Here is a 22,662-nt window from a genome sequence, read left to right on the forward strand (position 1 = left end):
GCACTGAGAGATTCCTATAGGACTTGCAGGATCCAATACCCATCCTTCATTAGAGAAAAGAATAAAGAATCCTGGCGGCACTTTGTGGGGACATCTGGAAACACTGACCCATGGGGAATCATAACCCCAGGGGCTCACACCCAGGGTCCTGAGCTGGATATCATCATTCTTCATTTTCTTGGTGATTCCCTTCTACTTTTGACTCTCTCTCTCTTTCTCTCTCTCTCTCTCGCTCTCTCTCTCTCTCTCTCTTTTTCCTGGTGCAGCATAAGCCTCAGGCTTCACCATATGGCTATTAATAATAATAATAATAATGTACAGAATTGTCACAAATAAACTGCCAAGAGGAGATGTGATAGAAACCACAGTTAAATCAGACTGAACCCTCAACCCTGTGTTGGGTAGTCTGTTAATAACATATTAGATGCTATTATCCAGTCTGAGGCTGGGGATTATTCCCCTACTCAGAATGACATAATCAGTGAGAATACACACTATGGAAATGCTAACATAGAGTGATCTATGTTAGCATTTCTATTTACAATAAAAGAATTGCTTTAATTAAAACCAAAAACAATAAATGCCCTGGATTTGACCCAGAAGTGGAAATAATTAAAAAATTTGCTGAAATTGCACCTGATAATCTAATAGCTCTGTATAATCACTGCATGACTGAAGGAAAATTCCTCAAAATTTGGAAAACAGCTGTGCTCAGACTCATACTAAAGAATCCTGAGAAAACCCCTACAGGTCCAAAATCATACAGACCTATAGCTCTCCTCCCAGTAATGGGGAAAATATATGAAAGATTGATCTATAATGGAATATCAAAAATACTACACTGAAGCAGGATATCGCTCAAGTAATTAGTATGGCTTTAAGCAGGGAAACTCTATGGAGGATGCCATGTATCACCTGTTAACAACAGTACAAAACACAAGGTGTGTGTTCAAGGTGTTTTTGTATAGAATACGGCCTCCAGGGTTGCTCCTATATGCCGCTGAAACATCTGTAGGTTTATTTTATGCCAGAAAGTGTGTGTGTGTGTGTGTGTGTGTGTGTGTGTGTGTGTGTGTGTGTGTGTGTGTGTGTGTGTGTGTGTGTGTGTGTGTGTGTTATGATGGTGGTTGTTTTCTGGCATCTGGAGACTTTGCAGCCAGGAGGCAGGGAAAAAATCCCTGCGTCCCGACTCCTGTCCCTAGTCATGTGGTGGCACTCCAGGGACTACTATCAAATAACATTTACTGTAGTTTCCAAAATTGGAATCCCCATTGTATGCATATAATAGAAGAGGATAAGAAGGGGAGAGGGGGAACAGGGAGGGGTGGCAATTAGATGATAGATAGGGGAAGAAGAGGGACATCCCCCAAGAAGCAGAAGTTGAAATAGTTGAGAAATAAAGATTAAAGATTATCACTAGTGGAAGAACAGCAGCCAGGAACTGAAGGATAGGAGCAGGAATGCCCAATTCCAAACCCTAGCCAACAGCACTGGCAAAATTTTTAAACAACTTATAATAAAATCAGTGACATGATAAAACAACCTCACTGCTTGACCCTTACAAGGCCAAAACTATGTACATAGCAAAAAAGAACAAGCAGCAGGTGCAACTGAAGGCCAAGAGCAAGAGCAAGCGTGCCAACAGAAAACAGAAGCTGAATCAAAGTCATGATTAAATTAATAACAGCAGAAAGTCAGCACAGCAAGAAGTTAACTAAATACAACAATATGCTTAAAAATAAAACAACAATAAGCTACTGGAGGCCAGGAGAGAGAGAGAGAGAGAGAGAGAGAGAGCTTAACCCATCACCCAGCCAGCAGAGCTACAGAAGAAATACATAAGTCATACATTTATTATTATTAGCCATATGGTGCAAGGAAGCCTGAGGTTTATGCTGCACCAGCCAAAAAAATTTATGAATTACCCCGAGAGAGAGAGAGAGAGAGAGAGAGAGAGAGAGAGAGAGAGAGAGAGAGAGAGAGAGAGAGAGAGAGAGAGAGAGAGAGAGAGAGAGAGAGAGAAGTAGAAGGGAATCACCAAGAGAAAGAAGAATGATGATATCCAGCTCAGGACCCTGGATGTGCCAAGCCCATACTCACCAGATGTGAGCCTCTGGGGTTGTTATTAAATACAGAATAAAGAATATTACCCTTGTCTTGCAAGGCATCAGATTCAAGGTTATGAGTATAACTAATATTAAACTGATTTACACTTAAAATCAGAAGAAACCACTTGCACAAAAATCCAGCCTAAAACAGAAGTATTGTATATATTAAATAGTTAACTGGTATCACAATGTGTAGCCACCAAGCCAGCATTGCAGCAAGAGGATAATTATATACAATTATATGAAACAGTATGAACAGCGCCAGGGCACAACAGAGACTTGACCAACCAACCGTCCAACTCTCAGAAGCCAGCAAAACAAAAGTTAGTATGTCCCGGCAGTAAAACTAAAATAGACAAATAACTAATCACTAAGTTATTATATACAATTATGTACAAAACAGTTTGTATAATCAAGTACATAAAATGTTGAATCAAGTGTTGACCTAAGGAACTTAGGTTATTAACTAATTATACTTAAAGATATGAGACCAAAGAGGTCAATTAAAGCCAGCCAAGGGTTGCTGGACGACAACAATAATCCTAAAACTATCATCAAAATTTTAAGTTCAGTACTGAAGGGAAATTTTATTAAACATTAGGGAATTATCCCAGCCAAAACAACACATGGATTGGGTTAGGCTAAACTCAGCCACGAAAATAAAGAACACAATAGTTAAAATTTTAGTAAAAATATAGTTTATATATAATGTCAATCACTCAAGCATATGGGTTTGAACTATTCTTTTGCATCATTCAAAAACCTTATCAGCGAACCTGGCAAAACATTCAAATTTTTCTTTGTTTTCTACAAGGCAGGGAAAATCAGCCAGGGTGTAAGCCCCTGTCAATAGTTGCAATTGGAACTCGGGTCATCTTAAAAATGACATTCAAGGATGATGTGATCAATGGTTTCCTCAGAACCACAGCAAATTGAATTTAAAATTGATACTTCCATGACCAGAAAGTAGAAAAGTAATGTATAGCCAAAGTCCCAGCCAATTGGATTTTTTACTGTATACAAAAACCTTTGTGGAAAAGGAATATGTAGTTCTGCCCAGATGGAAATTATCCCATTCAACCTGCCAGTCATTGACAAAAATCAAATTGAGTCTTAAATTATAGTTTCCTACATTAGCAGGAATTTGCCTTTTGCGATGATAAGACAGAAACTGTGAGATAACTTCATAATGAGCAGGAAGCCTACCATTTAAAACCTGCAGAGCGGCGGTAGAGACAGTTCTACATGTTCTGCAGGTTGCAAGAAGAAAAAATCTTTGAGACTGCAGTACAAATTTCCTAACAGTCACATTATTTACTTTGGAGCCCCATGCACCAGCACCATAACAAAGTATAGGAAGGAAAAGACAGCTGTAATATAATTTGAGTCAAAGATTTAAGGCCCCCAAACGTTTCGACTAATCTTAAGTATTTGTCCAGTGATGGACTTGATTTTGTTCAGGACACATTTAGCATAAGCCACAAAAGTCATCTTATCATCAATAATAATTCCAAGATATTTGTAATTTCTTTCAAGTTTTATACTTTGTTCAAACAGTTTGGGAAGGGGGACAATTATAATTCAAGGAACCTTTAAGGAGAACCTGCTTAGTTTTATTAACAGAAATGGAAAGCTTGTGCATGCAGCACCAAGCAGACAAATCCTCAATGATGTCATTAGCTTTCCTTTCAGGTTCAAGCTTTGAGTTCCCAGGAATGAGAAGGGCAAGGTCATCTGCATATGCAATCTTTGTAATGTCATTATGGAAGCGGTTTAGCCACCCATCAAGGACCACATTCCAACAAATTTGACCAAGAACAGATCCTTGAGTGCAGCTACGAGATACTGGTCTCAAAACCAAGCAAAAGCCTGAAGAGACCAAAAGGTATCTGTTGGAAAAATAATCAGTGATTAATTTATAGATAGGAATAGAGACCCCGTCCTCCCTGAACCTAGCCAGGACACTTTGCCACCAAACGGTGTCAAAGGCCCCTTTGAAGTCCATGAAGAGGCAGAGGAATTGACTGTATCCAAAAGAAATTTAATTGCATCCACAGTACACCTTCCCTTTGAAAAGCCTTATTGGGATGGAGAAGACAGACCCTTAGAACTGTAATAAGTTTTAAAACATTTTAAATGAGCTTTTCTAATAACTTTCCCAGGACAGGTAGAAGGGTGATTGGCCTGTAAGATGAAGTAATGATAGAGGGTTTATCCTGTCCTTTTATCAGAATTTTCAGATTACTAGTTTTCCACTGATTGGAAAAACAGCCACTATTGAGACAAGAGTTCATAAGGTTAATGAACAGTTGGGGTCTAATACTCCAAACTCTCTTAATAATTGAGACTTCAAGCAAGTCCAAACCTGGATACTCCATCTCATAGAGAGCTGAGAGCTTCATAAAGTTCATTGAATGAAAAAGGATCTTCATGTGAATTTCCTGCATAGGTCAGGTGTTGAAGGCGCAGAAAAGTTTGTTCATTGCCTTCAGGAGATAATATCATCCAAGATGGCATTTATGTACAAAACACAAAGGACAAATATATGTTGGCAATTTCAATAGACTTTGCTGGGGCATTTGATTCCCTCTGGTGGTGGCGTAGTGTCCTCAGGAGACTCTGCCAGACAAATGTCCCATTTTGTGGGATCAGGTAACCAACAGCTACCTCAGAGACAGAAGTGTCTCAGTTCATACAAGGTTCCAGGAATTGACACGTCCTGTGAATAAAGGTTTCCCTCAGAGCTCAATCTTTTAGACATGTTCTGGATGAATTTCTGGCCTTAGATCTGTGCCCAGTGGAAACCATAGCCTTTGTGGACAATTTGATTCTCCTTGTAAGAGGAAACAGAAGAGTGGTTGTAGAGCAAAGATCAAATGCTGGCCTCAATGCAACTACAGGATGGACACAAATGCATATGCTCAGGATATCACTGGAAGAAACTAAATCTATACTTTTGAAAGGAAACCTAAGATCCCCTCAAATTAAAATTAATGGAAAAACCGTAAAAATGGCATTAGAACTAAAATACCTAGGGGTTGTTTTTGACTCAGAATTAACTTTTTATCCCCATTTGGCATACTTGGCAAAAAAAAAAAAAAAAAAATGAGAAACTATGTATACTTGATTGCCAGGATCAGTTGGGCTGACTGGTGGCTCAAAAGAAGGACCCTGGCAATGATATACCAAGCAGTGTTCTTGCCTGTCATCACCTATGGAGCTGGTGCGTAGTTCACTCGCATGGCCATAGTCAGAAACAGGAACAAATTAGAGACAATTCAGAGAACAATACTTCTCACTATCACCACAACATGTTGCACTGTGAGCACACCAGCATTGCATGTGCTGGGTGGGGCTCTCCCACATTATTTGGAAATAGCCAAAAGAGGCTTATATTACAAACTCAGGAAGGCATAACCACAGAATTTCTGGGGATAGCCACTGACACAGCCAATAATACCAATGCTGAAAGAAAATGAATAACCACAAAGCTCTATGAGCAATGGCAATCAAATTGGGAGCAGGAAACCAGAGGTGCTGTTACCAAAAGGTTTCTACCATAGCCACAGGAACAGAAACTGTGAGATTTCTGTTCCTGAGGTTCCTCCCAATGTGATATCAATTTTACAACCAATGGACATAGGTGTAATCAAGAGTGTGAAAGGATTTTATAAAAGATTTCTAGTTCTACATCTTATCAGTCAAAGAGAACAGAAACTTACCGAGTCTATATCGATATTGGATGCTATAAATTTATTGAATGATGGAACAACATTACTTCGACAACCATATCGAATTACTTCAAGAAATCGAAATTAAATTCAAATGAAATTTCAATTGTAGATGAAGAAGATGGAAACGAAGAAAACTTACCATTATCTGAATGGTTGCTATGTAAGAACATTGTAGGTAACATTGATGAATTTGTACAAGTCGATGAAAATTTATTAACTAATGGTCTTCCTACAGAGAGTGACATTGTAGATGTTGCACTCAACAAAGATGATAACGACGCTGGTAAAGACAGTGATTGCGATGATGATGTTAGGGCAGTTGAAAGTGAATCAAAATCAGTGCCGACAATCTCACAAGCTCAAGGTGTAATGGACATATTAGTCAATTTCTTTGAGGAAACTAAGGCAAGTAATGAGACTTTTAACGTGTTGAGCATTTTAAGGGGAAACTGATGGGCTGACATCTGGTGTGTATGGGCTCGGCACACCCAGGGTCTAGCTGGATATCATCATTCTTCTCTTTTTTGGTGACTCCCTTCTACTTAAGAAATATTGTTTAAGATTTAGGCCTAAATGAATGTCAGATGAACTAATGAGACATATGGCAGAGGGAAAAAAATGCATGGGATACATATAAATTAACAGGTGACACAGAAACCTATGATAGATATAAACTGGTCTATAACCAAGTCACAAAGGAGGTTAGGCAGGCAAAGGCAGATTACGAAAAATCTTTGGCAAAGGATGCAAAGAAACACAGCAAAAAGTTCATTACTTATGTAAATTCTAGAAGGAAGGAGATGAATCAGATCTGTCCACTTGATATCGATGATTCAACTGTTTATGATCCTGCTCAGGTAGCAAACAAACTAATTGAATATTTTGCATTTACATTCACACATGAGGAGTTATTCAGGGAGGGAAATGCCAGAGGTGAATTAAATTCTGGCAGTGAGCTAGATGATTTTGTAATAACGGAGAAGAAAGTGGAGGAGAAATCGTTGAAGATAAATAAAAAAGGCACCCGGGGTGGACGGAATCTATCCAGTTATATTAAAGGAGGCAGAAAAGGAAGTAAGCAAACCCTTTGCCATAATTATGAGCGCATCCTGGGACTCAGGGGATGTACCCACGGACTGGAGATGTGCAAATGTGGCCCCAGTCCACAAAGGGAGACACAAGTAATTACAGACCTGTTAGTTTAACTTCTGTTCCAGGGAAATTAATGGAGGCACTGGTTAAAGAAGCATTGCAGGATCATCTAGACAAGACTTCAGTTATAGCTCAGACAGCATTGGTTTGTTAAGGGGAAGCCTTGTCTTACCAATTTGATCGGATACTATGATGTAGTCACAAAAAGGAACTGGGTGCAATAAATAATTTTGATATCATATATTTGGATCTTGTAAAGGCTTTTGATACAGTTGCACATGGAAGACTGCTGCACAAATTGGAGCATGTGGCATTGGAGGAAAATTGCTGCTATGGATAAAGGGATGGTTGAGTGGGAGAAGACAGAGAGTGACAATCAATGGACGCTGCTCTTTGTGGACTAATGTTATTAGTGGAGTCCCCCAGGGTTCAATGTGGGATCCATTGTTGTTTTCTGTATTCATCATGGATATTGATGATGGTATATCAGGACTTGGACTTTAATGTCCAAGTTTGCAGACGATATGAAGGTTGGCAAGGTTGTTAATGACACTAATGATAGTACGCTGCTGCAACAGGATCTACAAAAGTTGAGCAGATGGGTTGAGAGGTGCCAACTGAAGTTTAACATTGACAAATGTAAAGTACTGCATATGGTAACCCCAGAATAATGTATCAACTGTGTGGTACTACACTGACAATGGTAGAGAGTGAAAAGGACCTGGGGGTAATAGTGCAAACAGTCTGCAAGAGTAACTCATGGTATCTTATCAATGATATACAGGAATTTTGCTAGCAGGGAAAAGGAGGTGATCATCCCTTTGTATAAGGCAATTGTCAGGCCATGCTTTGAGTACTGCATACAAGTCTGGAGGCCTCATTTTAGGAAAGGTGTAGAGTTGCTTGTACATGCACAGAGAAGGGCAACATGATTGGTGAGGGGAATGCAGGGGGTCCTCTTACCAAGAAAGGCTTAGAATCTGCAAATTGCAGCAACTAGAGACTAGGCACCTGCGAGGTGATATGATTGAGGTATATAAGGCCTTGAATGGGTTGAGCATGCTGAATTCTGATGGGATTCTTCCTCTTGCTCAGAATAATCACCTGAGAGGGCATAAATTCAAATTGAAGAAAGAAAGTTGTAGGATAGATGTACAGAACTTTGCCTTTAGCCAGCGGATGGTTGATTACTGGTACAAACTTCCATCTGTCGTTGTAAGACAAACATTTGAAATGAGAAGGGTGTGTGGTTTTTTTTTTTTTTTTTTTTGGCTGATGCTATATAAGCTTCCTTTCTTGCATCATGTGCCCTTGCTAATGCTAAAAAAAATATTGCAGCAGAAACTCTCCAAGATAATTTAGAAAATCTAAATACAGTCAGTCCTCGTATAGCACGATAGTTGTGTTCCTAGAAACCCTCGGTGCAATATAAACAACAGGCCCTATGGGAAAAATAGGGTTAGGTGCCGACCACCCAAGGTTGAACACACATTTGTAACCAAAACATTACCAAACACAATAAATAATCGTAATAAAATACAAAAGTATTTTATTACGACTATTACGTAATAAAATATTGATAATTCTTTTGCTTCTATCGTAAGCTAACTTTTTTTTGTTTGGTTTTCTATCCAAACAGATGACAACTGTTCCATCTCTTCCAATTCTTTGTGTCTTAATCTAATGGATTTTAATTACAGTTTGAGTTGTTCCTGCTATGAAAGTTGTTTTTATTTTCTCTGCATTCTTTGTTTGTTTGTTTGTTATTTGGTTTTTAGGAGCATTAGCAACTAAGGCCATATTGCTCCGGGATATGCGGTGGTCATTCCCTGACCTTTCCGCATCCTCCGTATTTGGTGGTGACGGGCTCGAACCCCGGTCTAATCAAGAAGCGTGTTCTACGCACTGCTGCTCCTTCCCACCTGGCTACGGAGGCGCCCTGCATTCTTTGTAATTCTCGGCGTTGCCTCATTTAGGCTTGTAGCACGTGCAATATCACATGGTCTTTCATTTCGCTCAAAGCATTTCACAATTTCATATTTTTTCTCTATCAACAGAGGTGGACTGGCCATAAGCCTTACCGGGGAAAACCCCGGTGGGCCAGAGACCAGTGTGATTTTGGCCATAAACGCTAGTATGAGGCCACTACAAATTTTCCCGGGTAAGAATTTTTAAACCAGTCCGCCTCTGTTTATCGATATTGCTTTTCTTTTTCTCTCTGAATCTGTAGTATCTGTAGTAGAATAAGCTCAATGCTAATAGAATCCTCCTTCTTGCTTGGGCTACATATGAGGGGGCATTAATTAAAATTGAGAAAGGATAGTTGCAGAAATAGATGTGCAGAAGTTTACCTTCAGCCAGCAGGTACTTGATTGTTGGAACAAATTCCCGTCTGGTATAGGAGCGGGTAGCTTTAATAAATTCAGAGATAAACTATTACAAAGCATGGACAAGTGTTTTGGGGAAATATTTTTTCTTGTTTTTAGTTGATACTGATACTGTATAAGCTTACTATCTTGAATCATTTGTCACTGCAGGTCGACCATCACTAATCTGGCAGCGTTGGGACCTGTGGGGAGCCGGATTAGTGAGCTATTATTATTATTATTAGCCATATGGTGCAAGGAAGCCTGAGGCTTATGCTTCACCGGCCAAAAAAAAAAAAAAAAAAAATTTTCCTATTACCCTGAGAGAGAGAGAGAGAGAGAGAGAGAGAGAGAGAGAGAGAGAGAGAGAGAGAGAGGTAGAAAGGAATCACCAAGAAACAGAAGAATGATGATGAGCTCACATCTGGTGAGTGTGGGCCTGGCAAACCCAGGGTCCTGAACTGGATATTCTTCTCTTCTTGCTTTCTCGGTGATTCCCTTCTACTTCTGACTCTCTCTCTCTCTCTCTCTCTCTCTCTCTCTCTCTCTCTCTCTCTCTCTCTTTATTATTCTCTCTCATGCGGGAATTTTTTTTTTTTTTTGGCTGGTGCAGCATAAGCCTCAGGCTTCCTTGCACCATATGGCTTATAATTAATTATTATTATTATTAATAATAGCCATATGATGCAAGGAAGCCTGAGGCTTATGCTGCACCAGGAAAAAAAAAAAGTTCCCGAGTTACCCTGAGAGAGAGAGAGAGAGTGGTAGAAAGGAATCACCAAGAAAGAGAAGAATGATGATATCCGGCTCAGGACCCTGGGTGTGCCAAGCCCATACTCACCAGATGTGAGCCCCCGGAGCTCAGGACCCTGGGTGTTCCAAGCCCATACTCACCAGATGTGAATCCCTGGGGGTAGTTTGCTGGATCACCTGTGGTTATTTTAGCACATACATTTTACCCAACATCTAACTACCTCCTTCTACCTTTAACCTGTTAACTGCCAAGCTAGTTTAAGAAAAAAATTCCCCAGGGCCAAAAAATATTTAGGAAATAATTTGATTAGTAATTCTAAAATAAATATTGTAATGTCAGTGTAGTCGTTTTTTTGCTTAAAATATTATAAAAAAGGTATTTTTTATGTTGCATATATGTTTTGTAACTAAAGTATGTTGATTACTTTATTTCTTGAGAAGCCGTGTCGGTCACATACGTGTGACACTATTGCGGCATACATATGAAGCTCGTTTGTGATTAGTTTATTGCACGCACGGCGAGTGCTGCAATAAAACTAATTACGATAAAATAAACTCAAATGTCACAATAGGTTTCTCAGTATTGTTAGAGATTTTGTGAAAACAGGTTCGTTAGCACGCTGTATTATCCATCATATTGTGTTGTGTTTTTCTGCAAGTTTGTATAAGTGTGTTGTAAAAAAAAAATCTAAAAAGGAATGGCTAAAATAAAATTACTAAGATAAGAGGAACTGAGAGAAATTGCTGGAATTTACAATTAAGAGTTAAACTTCTAACAGACACACCATTATCAAGTTTTTTCAGAAGTTCAACTTTATCTGTTACAGTACAGTGTTTGTGCTTTACACCGTGAGAGGCACTTCCTTTATGCATTGGAACAATGGCTGGGGCTAAATGTGAGCAGGTTATAATAATAAATGCAGAAAAACAAGTGGGAATGGCTTGCCAATGTTTATGAGTTCGCGCCAACAGCTGATGCTGCAACCAACACTGCCAAAACAGTAGCAGCAGGTCGGTGTGCCTACCTGGGGAAATTTGAAATTAGGTTTGCAGAAATTATGTCCGAATTGGCGGTGGAATCGGATTACCGGTGGCCGGATTAGTGATGTACTAATACTAACCCCAGGGGCTCTTATCTGGTGAGTATGGGCTTGACACACCCAGGGTCCTGAGCTGGATATCATCATTCTTCTCTTTCTTGGTGATTCCTTTCAACTTCTCTCTCTCTCATGGTAACTCGGAAATTTTTTTTTTTTTTTTTTTTGCTTGGTGCACCATAAGCCTCAGGCTTCCTTGCACTATATGGCTAATAATAATAATTTTTGTCTCTTTTAAACAAGTGGCCCTTTAATCTTTTGGTGAGGCTATTTATTAATACTAATGAAATGCCAGGGCAATATATTGTGAATGTAAAAGTTTGTTCTGCTGTGTGCATTAAGATTGTTGTATAACTTTGGGGATCACAACATCACATGAAAGGACAAGGTATTGCTGCAGACTTGTTCTCTGAAGCCATATAGCATTAGATATATTATAAAATGGGGGGGGGGAGACACATCAACCTCTCATCTCCCTAACTCAATGCCATCATTGAGTTAGGGAGCCATTTGGACAGACCTGGTCTAAATCTTGAGTATTATCTCTTAATTAATATAAAATTATTACTGGCATCTGTGATTCCCATTTAGAATTTTCATTTGTTAACAGCATCAGTTTGTTACACTGAAAAGAGTTTAAAAGCTCGTAAAAATAATACAATTTAAATTATATATTATCACTTTGATATCAGTTTTGGATTCATCAACATGCATCTTTGGGAGGACTAAACTTTCCAAATTATTTTATGACTACAGTCATCTAATTTTCCATTACAAATTGTACAGCATAGATCTTACTGACTATTCTACACATACTTCCAATTCCTCATCCTGTTTTATACAATTAAAGACTTTAACATGGAGCTCATTCCCCCTCCTCCCTTCTGGCTAAATAACTGTCATCAAGTTAAAAGTGAGGCTCTTAGTGAGAGCCCCACTCCACCATCTTCCCAACCTAAATCTTAGCTATGACAAGCAGATAATTCCTGATTATGTTGTCAGAACATCAAGCTGCCTGATCCTGCTAGTATTTGGTATAGTTAAATTTCAGTACATGATTCAAAGAAAAGAGTCAAGATTTATAGTTCTTAGCACAATGGGTAGTCTCATGCAATGAAGATGATCCGGTCTTATTCGCTTAATCATTCATTATTTTGCAAACAAATTGCCTCTTTAATATTATATCTTTAACAGTAAACTGGATTTTGTAATTGCACATTTATTACTATTGACATTGATGACTATACATTTAAAAAATGCAGTAAAATATATTTTTTAATAATGTTTCGATGACTACAATTATTTGCAGGCAGGATATGGCTATGGCTTACCTCTTTCTCGACTCTATGCCCGCTATTTTCAAGGTGATCTTATTTTAACATCATGTGAAAGTTATGGAACTGATGCTGTTATATATCTTAAGGTAGGTTTGGTTAGTGTTAAAATATTTAAGTTTATATAACAATAAAAATGTGAATTGTTTTTTCCTTGAACACAGTAGTAACTTTTGCTTCCATTTTCAAGAAGAAAAAAAAAAATGGAAGCAAAGTAAATGTAAAGTCATGCAACTAAGATCTGTGTATGAGCTTGTAATTTACTAATTATGTTATGTATCCTGTACTAGCACAAAAAATAGCACAGCACATGCCTTATTGGACGTAACCAGGTCACATTGCGGTAGTAAACATCATAGAGCACAAGAGATTACTATAATGAGAATGGCGCCTCCGTAGCCAGGTGGGAAGGAGCAGCAGTGTGCAGCACACGCTTCTTGATTAGACCGGGGTTCGAGCCCATCACCACCAAATACGGAGGATGCGGAAAGGTCAAGGAATGACCACCGCATATCCTGGAGCAATATGGCCTTAGTTGCTAATGCTCCTAAAAACCAACCAAACAAACAACAATAATGAGAATAAGCCATGCATGTGTTTCCTCGATTGAGTCCTCAATTGATTTGTGATTCAGTCCTTCAGTAAATTGAATACCTCAACAGGTCAGATCCTCAAACATTGGTGAAGCCTACATACTGTTTTACTCCGGAATACTGGTTTACATGCATATTGTTTTACCCAAGTTTATCTGTGATAATCACCAGATTGAGGCAATACAACATACAGTGTATACAAGTTCCAGTTCCTGGTAGGAAACTTCATTTGGTTTATTTAAACTAAATCCCCCACCCATTTTAGACATGATGAGGAAGAGCTTGATATACAGAATACAGTGTAAGGTGTGATGCATGCAACATCAGTGGGACTAAGTGACTAAAAGCCATCGGAGAGACCATGCTGATACCATCCATAACACAGAATTCAATCTTGTCAGGAATGGCCATAGCTGGACATTCCTCCCAAGAAAGATAAATCAAATTGATCCCCATGATGTTGTCTTATTCTGCTCCTGGAGTTGCATCATAAATTTTTTTTTTTCCAGTATACAGATACAAATATGTGCAATATTAGTCTTATAATGTTCAAAACCATTTATTTAAATGTAATATATTATAATTTTACGTACCAAAATTAGAATAATGTAAATTTTCCTAATTTTCCTAATGAAATTTACTTCTGTTTAATAAAGAAATGGGTTCTATTTTAACACTGATATCAAAATAATTTTAGAAAATAATGCTATACTGCATTATATTTTTCTGTCCTGACTTTCTGGGGTCACTATTGTTCCTCCAGTGACAGAGCTTCAGCTTAAGCTCTTTAAACATTGATACATTTGTCTGTTACATCAGCATTTTATTCAAATAACATCACCCACTGGGTAAATACAATATTTATTAAAAACTCAAAGGCACCATTATCTATCTGTCTGTTATCCATTTCTGTCACGACTGTCTGTAGGCACTATTGTCATCAGACAATCGTGCCTCCAGACACTTGTAAATATTAGTTACCTTATGTCCCCTCACAGATAAACATAGTCACTTCTAAAGAGCCTAAGTTCAAGCTCTGTCAGTGTCACTGAAGGGAGAATAATGTCCCTAGACAGTCACTGCTCTCGGGGACACTACTTTTCTCTTGCAAATCTTTTCAGTAGCCACTACTGAAGCTATTGAAAAGACTAGCTAAAAATTCATTTCTGAGATATCACACATTACAGAAATACAAATTTTGCCAGCCACAGAGATATTGGGACAAGAAATGTATTTATATATATATATAGGCCTCAAAATATTTTGAGTGTTTGAATTCTAGTGAAGTCGAAATGGCATATTAAAAAAAACTTTCTGGAACAGCTATTACTTAGTATTAGTAGGAGAAAATGATGCAAGGAAGTAAGTTTATACTACATCAATCAATCAAAAAAAAAAAAAACAACCTACCTCATTTCTCTTTAAATTTATTCAACTATACACTTTTACACAAGATGAAAGGTTGTTCCAACAACCAGTTACTCTCTGGCCGAAAGCAAATTTTGCGTGTCTATCCTGCAATGGCCATCCTTTTTTTTAATTTAAATTGAAGTCCCCTTATATATGTTCTAAGCAAGGGTAAAAATGCCATTTTGTTTACTAAATCCATTTAAGGCCTTCAGTCAGGTGTCCTAGAAGATACCTAGTTTCTAGGCACTGCAATTGTCTTTATTGGGCATAGAGTATTTTTTTGTGCCAATTACTAATTTTGTTGCTCTTCTCTGCACCCATTCCAACAGATCCACATCCTTCCTGAAATGAGGCTTCAAGACCACTGGGCAGTACTAAAGATGTGACCTAACCATTGCTCTATACAGCAGGATAATTGTCTTGTTACTGCTGGAAAATTCTTTTACGTCACTGACAGTACCCCATGGGCTGACCTAGCATCCTGTCTGTACTGCTCTTAAAACTTTTGGAGAGTGTGGTTACCCCTACATCTTTCCCATTCTCCAACATCTTGAGTGTGGTACCACCCATTTGGTATGTTATTTTTGAATTACTGCTATCCTTATGAGGACCCCCCCCATTTATCAGTGCTGTACCTCAATTGAGGTTTCTTAGCCTATGTACTTAGTTTTTCTTGGACTTGTAGCAGTAACATACCTTGATTTCTTTCATAAATATTGAAAACTGTAAGGGGGCCCAGCACTGAACCATGAGGGATTCCACTATAACATTAGTCCAAGAAGAGCCGTGCACGTTAATAACCACCCTCTGTTTTCTGCCCCTCAACCATACCTTTATCTGTAGAAGTCTTACCTCTAGTACCACACTTGTGTGTGTACTAGAGGTAAGTTACGTGCATGAAGGGGTCCACACACTTGCTTTGATTTTTGAAGGGATCCATAAATCTCAGTAGTTTGGGAACCACTGCTGTATATGGTTGCTTACTTGTATTACTTAGAACTTGTAGCCTGACTTCTGTTCCAGGGAAAATAATATAGTCACTGGGTAAAGAAGTAATGCAGGACAAGCTTAGACAGGAATGCAGTTATACTGCAGTCACAGCATGAATTTGTTAAGGGGCAATCATATCTGACCAATCTGATTGTATATTGTGATGCCATAACAAAGGAACTGGATGTAAAAATAATTTCACAGAAGCTTTTGATACTGATAAAGGTTGTTCATAAATATTGAAAACTGTAAGGGGACCCAGTTTTCACTGGGTAAAAGTATTTTGTGGCAGCCGTTCATAGGGAACAGTATAAAAAGATTTACTGAAATATAAGGATATGATATCAGAATTATTTTTTACATCATTCTTTTGTTACTTCATCATAGTAACTAATCAGATTAGTTAAACAAGATCCATGTCCCTTAACCGATCCATGCTGTGACGGCCTTATAACTGCATTCCTATCTAGATGGTCCTGCATTACTTTAAACAGTAACTTCATTATTTTCCCTGGAACAGAAGTCACTCTTACAAGTTTGTTAGCTTGACTTCTATTCCAGGGAAAATAATGGAGTCACTGATTAAAATTGTGACTCCTTCAAACCTTTGATCTTGCTTTGTGAATAGGGAAGACACTTGCACTTCTCCAATTTGTAGCGACGTTCTCTGAATCGAAAGATGCTCTCAGTAGTGATTATTCATTCATTAAGAATTTGCAGATAAAGGAACCACTAGGTGGCAGTGATCACATTGTACTGATGTGGGATTTAATTAAAGATGTACCTACCATCAGGGGTAAAGGCAAGATTTTTTGCTTTCATAGAGATGACTACAGTGGTCTCAGGCAGTTTTTAAATTTTATACAGTGGGCCGAACTGATGACATTAGCATTTAGCATTAGCATTAGTAGAGGCATTTGATGCAAGAAAGCAAGCTTATGCAGCATCAGCCAAAAAAAAAAAAAAAAAAACCCACTTCCACTTCACCCCTCTGTTCGTTCAAAATACCTGTCCAGCTGAGCCTTAAACTTATTTAGGCTATCAACCTCCACCACAAGGGATGGCAGTCTGTTCCACCAACCAACCACCAGCTGGCTAAAGGCAAATTTCCGCACTTCTATCCTACATCTGTCTTTCCTCAATTTGAATTTATGCCCTCTCAGGTGATTTTTCTGAGCTAGAGGAAGAATCCCATCAGCATTGAGCATGCTTAAACCATTCAAGGCTTTATACACCTCTATCAGATCACCTCGCTGGTGCCTAGTCTCCAGACACTGTAATTTGCAAAACTTAAGCCTTTCTTTGTAAGAGCACCCCTTTGTTCCATTCACTAATCTTGTTGCCCTTCTCTGTACTCGTTCCAGCAGCTCTACATCCTTCTTGAAATGAGGCCTCCAGACCTGTATACAGTACTCTAGGTGTGGCCTGACCATTGCCTTATACAATGGAATAATCACCTGCTTATCCCTGCTGGAAAAATTCCTGTATATCATTGACAATACTCCATGAGCTACTCTTGCAGCCCGTCTGCACTGCTCAGAGAACTTCATATCTGCCTGCACAATCACCCCCAAGTCCCTTTCATTCTCTACCACTGTCAGTGTAGTACCACAGAGTTGATACGTTGCGCTGGGGTTGCTGTTTCCCATGTGTAGTACTTTACATTTGTCAATGTTAAACTTCATTTGCCACCTCTCAGCCCATCTGCTCAACCTTTCCAGATCCTGTTGCAGCAGCATAGTGTCAGTAGTGTCCTTGACAACCCTGCCAACCTTTGTATCGTCTGCAAACTTGGACATTAAGCTTGATATACCATCATCAATATCATTTATAAATACAGAAAACAATAATGGACCCAACACTGAGCCCTGAGGGACTCCACTAATAACATTAGTCCACGAAGAGCAGTGTCCATTGATTACCACTCTCTGTCTTCTCCCCCTCAACCACCCCTTTATCCATAGCAGCAATTTGCCTCCAATGTCACACTGCTCCAATTTGTGTAGCAGTCTTCCATGTGCAACAGTATCAAAAGCCTTTCTAAGATCCAAGTATATAATATCAAAGTTAATCCCTGCATCCAGTTCTTTTGTGACTGCATCATAGTATCCAATCAAGTTGGTCAGGCAAGACTTCCCCTTAACAAAACCATGCTGTGTCTGAGCTATAACTGAAGTCTTGTCTAAATGATCCTGCAGTGCTTCTTTAACCAGTGCCTCCATTAATTTTCCTGGAACAGAAGTTAAGCTCACAGGTCTATAATTACTTGTGTCAGCCTTTGATCCTCCTTTGTGAATTGGGGTCACATTTGCACATTTCCAGTCTATGGGTACCTCCCCTGAGTCCAAGGAAGCTCTCATAATTATGGCTAAGGGGTTGCTTACTTCCTTTGCTGCCTCCTTTAATATAACTGGATAGATCCCATCCACCCCGGGTGCCTTTCTTGTGTTTATCTTCAACAGTTTCTCCTCCACTTTACTCCCAGTTATTTCAAGATTCTGTAGCTGACTGCTAGAGTTCAATACACCTCTGGCATTCCCCTTGCTGAATAACTCCTCATGTGTGAATGTCGATGCAAAATATTCATTTAGTTTGTTAGCTACCTGAGCAGGATCATCAACAGTTGACCCATCAATATCAAGTGGACCAATCTGATTCATCCCCTTCCTTCTAGAGTTTACATAAGTAAAGAACTCTTTGCTGTTTTTCTTTGCATCCCTTGCCAATTATTTCTCGTAATCTGCCTTCGCCTGCCTAACCTCCTTTGTAACTTGGTTGCATATCAACTTGTATCTATCATAGGCTTCTGTGTCATGTGTTAATTTGTAAGTATCCCATGCATTTTTCTTCTCTGCCATATGCCTCATTAGTTCATCTGACATCCATTTTGGCCTAAACCTTGAACAATATTTCTTAGTTGGTATGTAAAGCCTAGTAGCTTCCAAGATAAGTTCTTTGAATGCTTCCCATTTTGAATTTGCTGTTGGTAACATCATCAGTTGGTCCCACTGTATAGAATTTAAATACTGTCTCAGTCCATCGTAGTCGCCTTTACGGAAGCAATAACCCTTCCCTTTACCCCTAATGGTAGTTACCTCTTTCAGTAACTCCCACTTCAGCACACTGTGATCACTGCCACCTAGTGGTTCATTTATCTGCAGATTCTTAATGCATGAAGAATCACTGCTGATAATCAAATCAAGAGTATTACTCCCTCTAGTAGCCTCCCGAACATGCTGATGTAGAAAACAATCATCCAATAAATCCACAAAAGCCCTGCTAGTGTGTGAGTAACCAGCCCCCAAATTCCAGTCAATATCTGGGAAATTAAAATCTCCCATTATAAGACTCTCTGATTTACTGGCCCACTCTATTTCCCTGTACAGTTCCTTATTATACTCATCAGAGTCATTAGGCATATAGCACACTCCTACACTCAATTTTGATCTCCCAATGCTTATGTCACACCAAACTGACTCAACACTGCACTGTCCAGCAATGTCGACTGGCTTCACTTCCTTGGTTTTTATGTGTTTCTTAACTAATAGCATAACCCCTCCCCCCTTCCTATCCTGTCTATCCTTTCTGTAGACGTTGTACTCCCCAAATTGCAGTTCTGCATCCCCTATATCCATGTGACACCACGTCTCTGATATCCCAACAATATCTGCCTTTGATGTTTTGAGCAATACCTCAAATTCATCAAATTTATTTACTAAACTCCTAGCATTGGTGTACACGCAAGTATACCTGCACCTGTTTCTATTCTTAGCTACCCTAACACAACCCATGTGTTTACTTGTACCGCAATGGCTCCCAGCAGTCTCTGAAATACCATGCATCTTGTTTTTCAGGCTTCTGCTCATTCTAATAGAAGCAGTGCAAGAATCTCTTTCACCTCTGCCAGTGGCTACTGTCAATCTATTGGTCTTTGTCTCCCCCCCCAAGCTAGCAGTTTTCCGACCCACCTAACACTGCCTCGATAGCATCAGCAAATATTCTTGCACCCTTTCTATTTAAGTGTATCCCATCCCTGTAGAAGCAATCTCTCCTGTTAACAAGTACAGTCCAGGCTGAAAAAAATTCTACCCCTTGAGCCTTGCACAATCTTTCCAGGGCCGAATTGATCGACAAGGCTCTCATCATATACTCCCTCCTATCGTGTCTGGGCAGAATTGCAGACACTTTCAAATTCAATCCTAATTCTCGGCTTTTGTTCAACAGTGACCTGTACTTGTTAAGTAATTCTGCCGGTCTCCTACTCTTAATATTATTAGTGCCAACGTGTACAACTATATCACCTTTTGTGCCCTTAAAAGATGATATTCGCTCTACAACGTCATCAACCTTTGCCCCTGGCAGACATACCCTGGTCCTGTTCCACCTATCTTTTTTACAAAGCATGTTCCCCATTTCCCTGACAATAGAGTCACCAACAACTACTAGTTCCTTCGGGACCAGCGCATTCTGCCTTGGGGGTTGTCTCTGTGTCACGCAATGCCCAAGTGCAAGCTCTGGCGTTGATGTGGGCAGCTGAGAGCTTGATGGGCCCCTCAATTTAGTTCCTTCGAGGGCATCCACCCTGTCCTTCAAGCTCTCATATAGGCCTCTCACATTACCAACATCAAATTCTAAATGGAAAGCATTCAAGGAATTAATCTTGGAAGCTAATAGACTTCATATCAAATAAGAAATGCTGTTCAAGGTTTAGGCCTAAATGGATGTCAGATGAACTAATAAGACTCATGGCAGAGAAGAAAAATACATGGGATGCATATAAATTATCATAAATTATTTATAAATTATATATAATTTATAGTTTTTAAGGTGACACAGAAGCCTATGGTAGATAGCTAGTCTATAATCAAATCACAAAGGAGGTTAGACAAGAGAAGTCAGATTACTAGAAATCTTTGGCAAAGGATGCAAAGAAAAACAGCAAAGACTTCTTTACTCATGTAAACTCTGGAAGTAAGGGGATGAATCAGATCAGTCCACTTGATATCGGCGCCTCCGTAGCCAGGTGGGAAGGAGCGGCCATGCGTAGCACACGCTTCTTGATTAGACCGGGGTTCGAGCCCGTCACCACCAAATACGGAGGATGCGGAAAGGTCAGGGAATGACCACCGCATATTCCCGGAGCAATATGGCCTTAGTTGCTAATGCTCCTAAAAAAAACCAAATAACAAATAACACTTGATATTGATAGTTCGACTGTCGATGATCCTGCTTAGATAGCTGACAAACTCAATGAGTATTTTGCCTCTACATTTACACATGTGGAATTCTGTAGGGAAGTGGAGGACAGAAGCTTATTAAATTCTAACAGGTAGCTAAATGATTTTTTAATAACTGAGAGCAAAATATAGGAGAAATTGAAGTTAAACATAAGAAAGGCACCTGGGGTGGATAAGATCTATCCAGTTATATTAAAGGAGGTGAAAAAGAAAGTAAGCAAACCCTTAACCATAATCATGAGAGCTTCCTTGGACTCAAGGGAAGGTCCCCATGGACTGGAGATGTGTAAATGTATCCCCAATTCACAAAAGGAGATTGAAGGGTGACACGAGTAATTACAGACCTGTTAGTTTAACTTCTGTTCCAGGGAAAATAATGGTGTCACTTTATAAAGTAGCATTGCAAGATCTTTTCTAGAGACAAGACTGCAGTACTAATTCTGACAAAGCATAGGGTTGTTAAGGGGGAAGTCTTGTCTGACCAATTTTATTAGATACTATGATGTGGTCACAATGGAACTGGATGCAAAAAAAAAATTTTGATATCATATATTTAGATTTCAGGAAAGAAATCTAAATGATACTGTTGCACATGGAAGTTACTGTACAAATTGGAGCAATATTGCATTAAAGGCAAGTTGCGACAATGGATAAAATTATAGTTGAGTGGGAGAAGACAGAAAGTGTAATCAATGGGCACTGCTCTTCGTTGACTAATGTTATTAGTGGAAACCCCAGGGTTCAATGTTGGGCCCATTGTTGTTTGCTCTATTTATCAATGATACTGATGAAGGTATATTAGGATTAATAACCAAGTTTGCAGATGATACAAAGGTTGGCAGGTTTATTAATGACAGTAAAGACAGTATGCTACTCCAACTGTATCTAGATGAGTTGGGCAAATGGGCTGAGAAGTGGCAACTGAAGTTTATTGACAAAAGCAAAATACTGCATATGGGTAGCAATAACCAAGAGAAACTTATCACACAGTTGGTACGTTTCTCTGGGGTAGTAGAGAATGAAAAAGACCTAGGGGTAATTGTGCAGTCAGATATGAAATTTTCTGACCAGTGCAAAGAGGCTGCCAGAGCTGCTCATTGGATCTTTTCAATGATATACAGGAATTTTGCTAGTAGGGATAAGAAGGTAATTATTCCTTTGTATAAGGCAATGGTCAGTCCACACCTTGAGTACTGTTTACAGGCATGGAAGCCTCATTTTAGGAATGATGTAGAGTTGCTGGAATGAGTGATTAGTGAGGGGAGTTCTCTTACCAAGAAAGCCTTAAGTTCTGCAAATTGTAGCATCTGGAAACTAGGCATCTGCGAGGTGATCTGATTGAGGTGTATAAGGCATTGAATGGTTTGATCAGGCTCAATGCTGATGGAATTCTTCCTCTTGCTCCGATTATGAACCTGAGGGGCCATAAATTCAAATTGAGGAAAGACAGTTATAGAAGTCAGGAAATTTGCCTTGAGCTTGCAGATAGTTGATTGCTGGAACAAACTTCTACCTGTTGTTGTGGAAGTTGATAGCTTAAAATTCAAGGAAGTACTGGACAAACTTTTAGAGCAAATGGATGGGTGGGTGAAATGGGAAGTGTTTTTTTTTTTTGGTTGATGCTGTATAAGCTTGCTTTCTTGCATCATATACCTCTACTCATGCTAATGCTAATTATGGTCAGTGGGTTGCTTACCTCTTTTTCCTCTCCCTTTAATATAATTGTGTAGTTTCCATCAGCCTCAGGTGTCTTATTTATTTTAGCTTCAACAATTTCTCTTCAACAGCTTTTTTCTCAGTTATAAGATTTAGCTCTCAGGTATAATTTGGTATCTCTCTTCTTGGTATTTGGTATCTTCTGATATCTCTATCCTTGAATTTGGTAATT

The 22,662-nt window shown here is 39.1% G+C and overlaps 1 protein-coding gene across 1 annotated transcript in view; it reads left to right on the forward strand.

Moving 5' to 3' along the window:
- Nucleotides 1–22,662, forward strand: part of Pdk (pyruvate dehydrogenase kinase) — a 218,202-nt gene that overhangs the window by 159,131 nt on the left and 36,409 nt on the right. Inside the window, exon 10 of the mRNA XM_090381828.1 lies at nucleotides 12,520–12,633. Within this exon, the coding sequence (XP_090237954.1) occupies nucleotides 12,520–12,633 (114 nt within the window). The remainder of the gene's footprint in view (nucleotides 1–12,519; nucleotides 12,634–22,662) is intronic.

This window comes from Mastigoproctus giganteus, chromosome 9 (genome assembly GCF_048544385.1).
Source record: "Mastigoproctus giganteus isolate SK-2022 chromosome 9, ASM4854438v1, whole genome shotgun sequence".
Lineage (NCBI taxonomy): Eukaryota > Metazoa > Arthropoda > Arachnida > Uropygi > Thelyphonidae > Mastigoproctus > Mastigoproctus giganteus.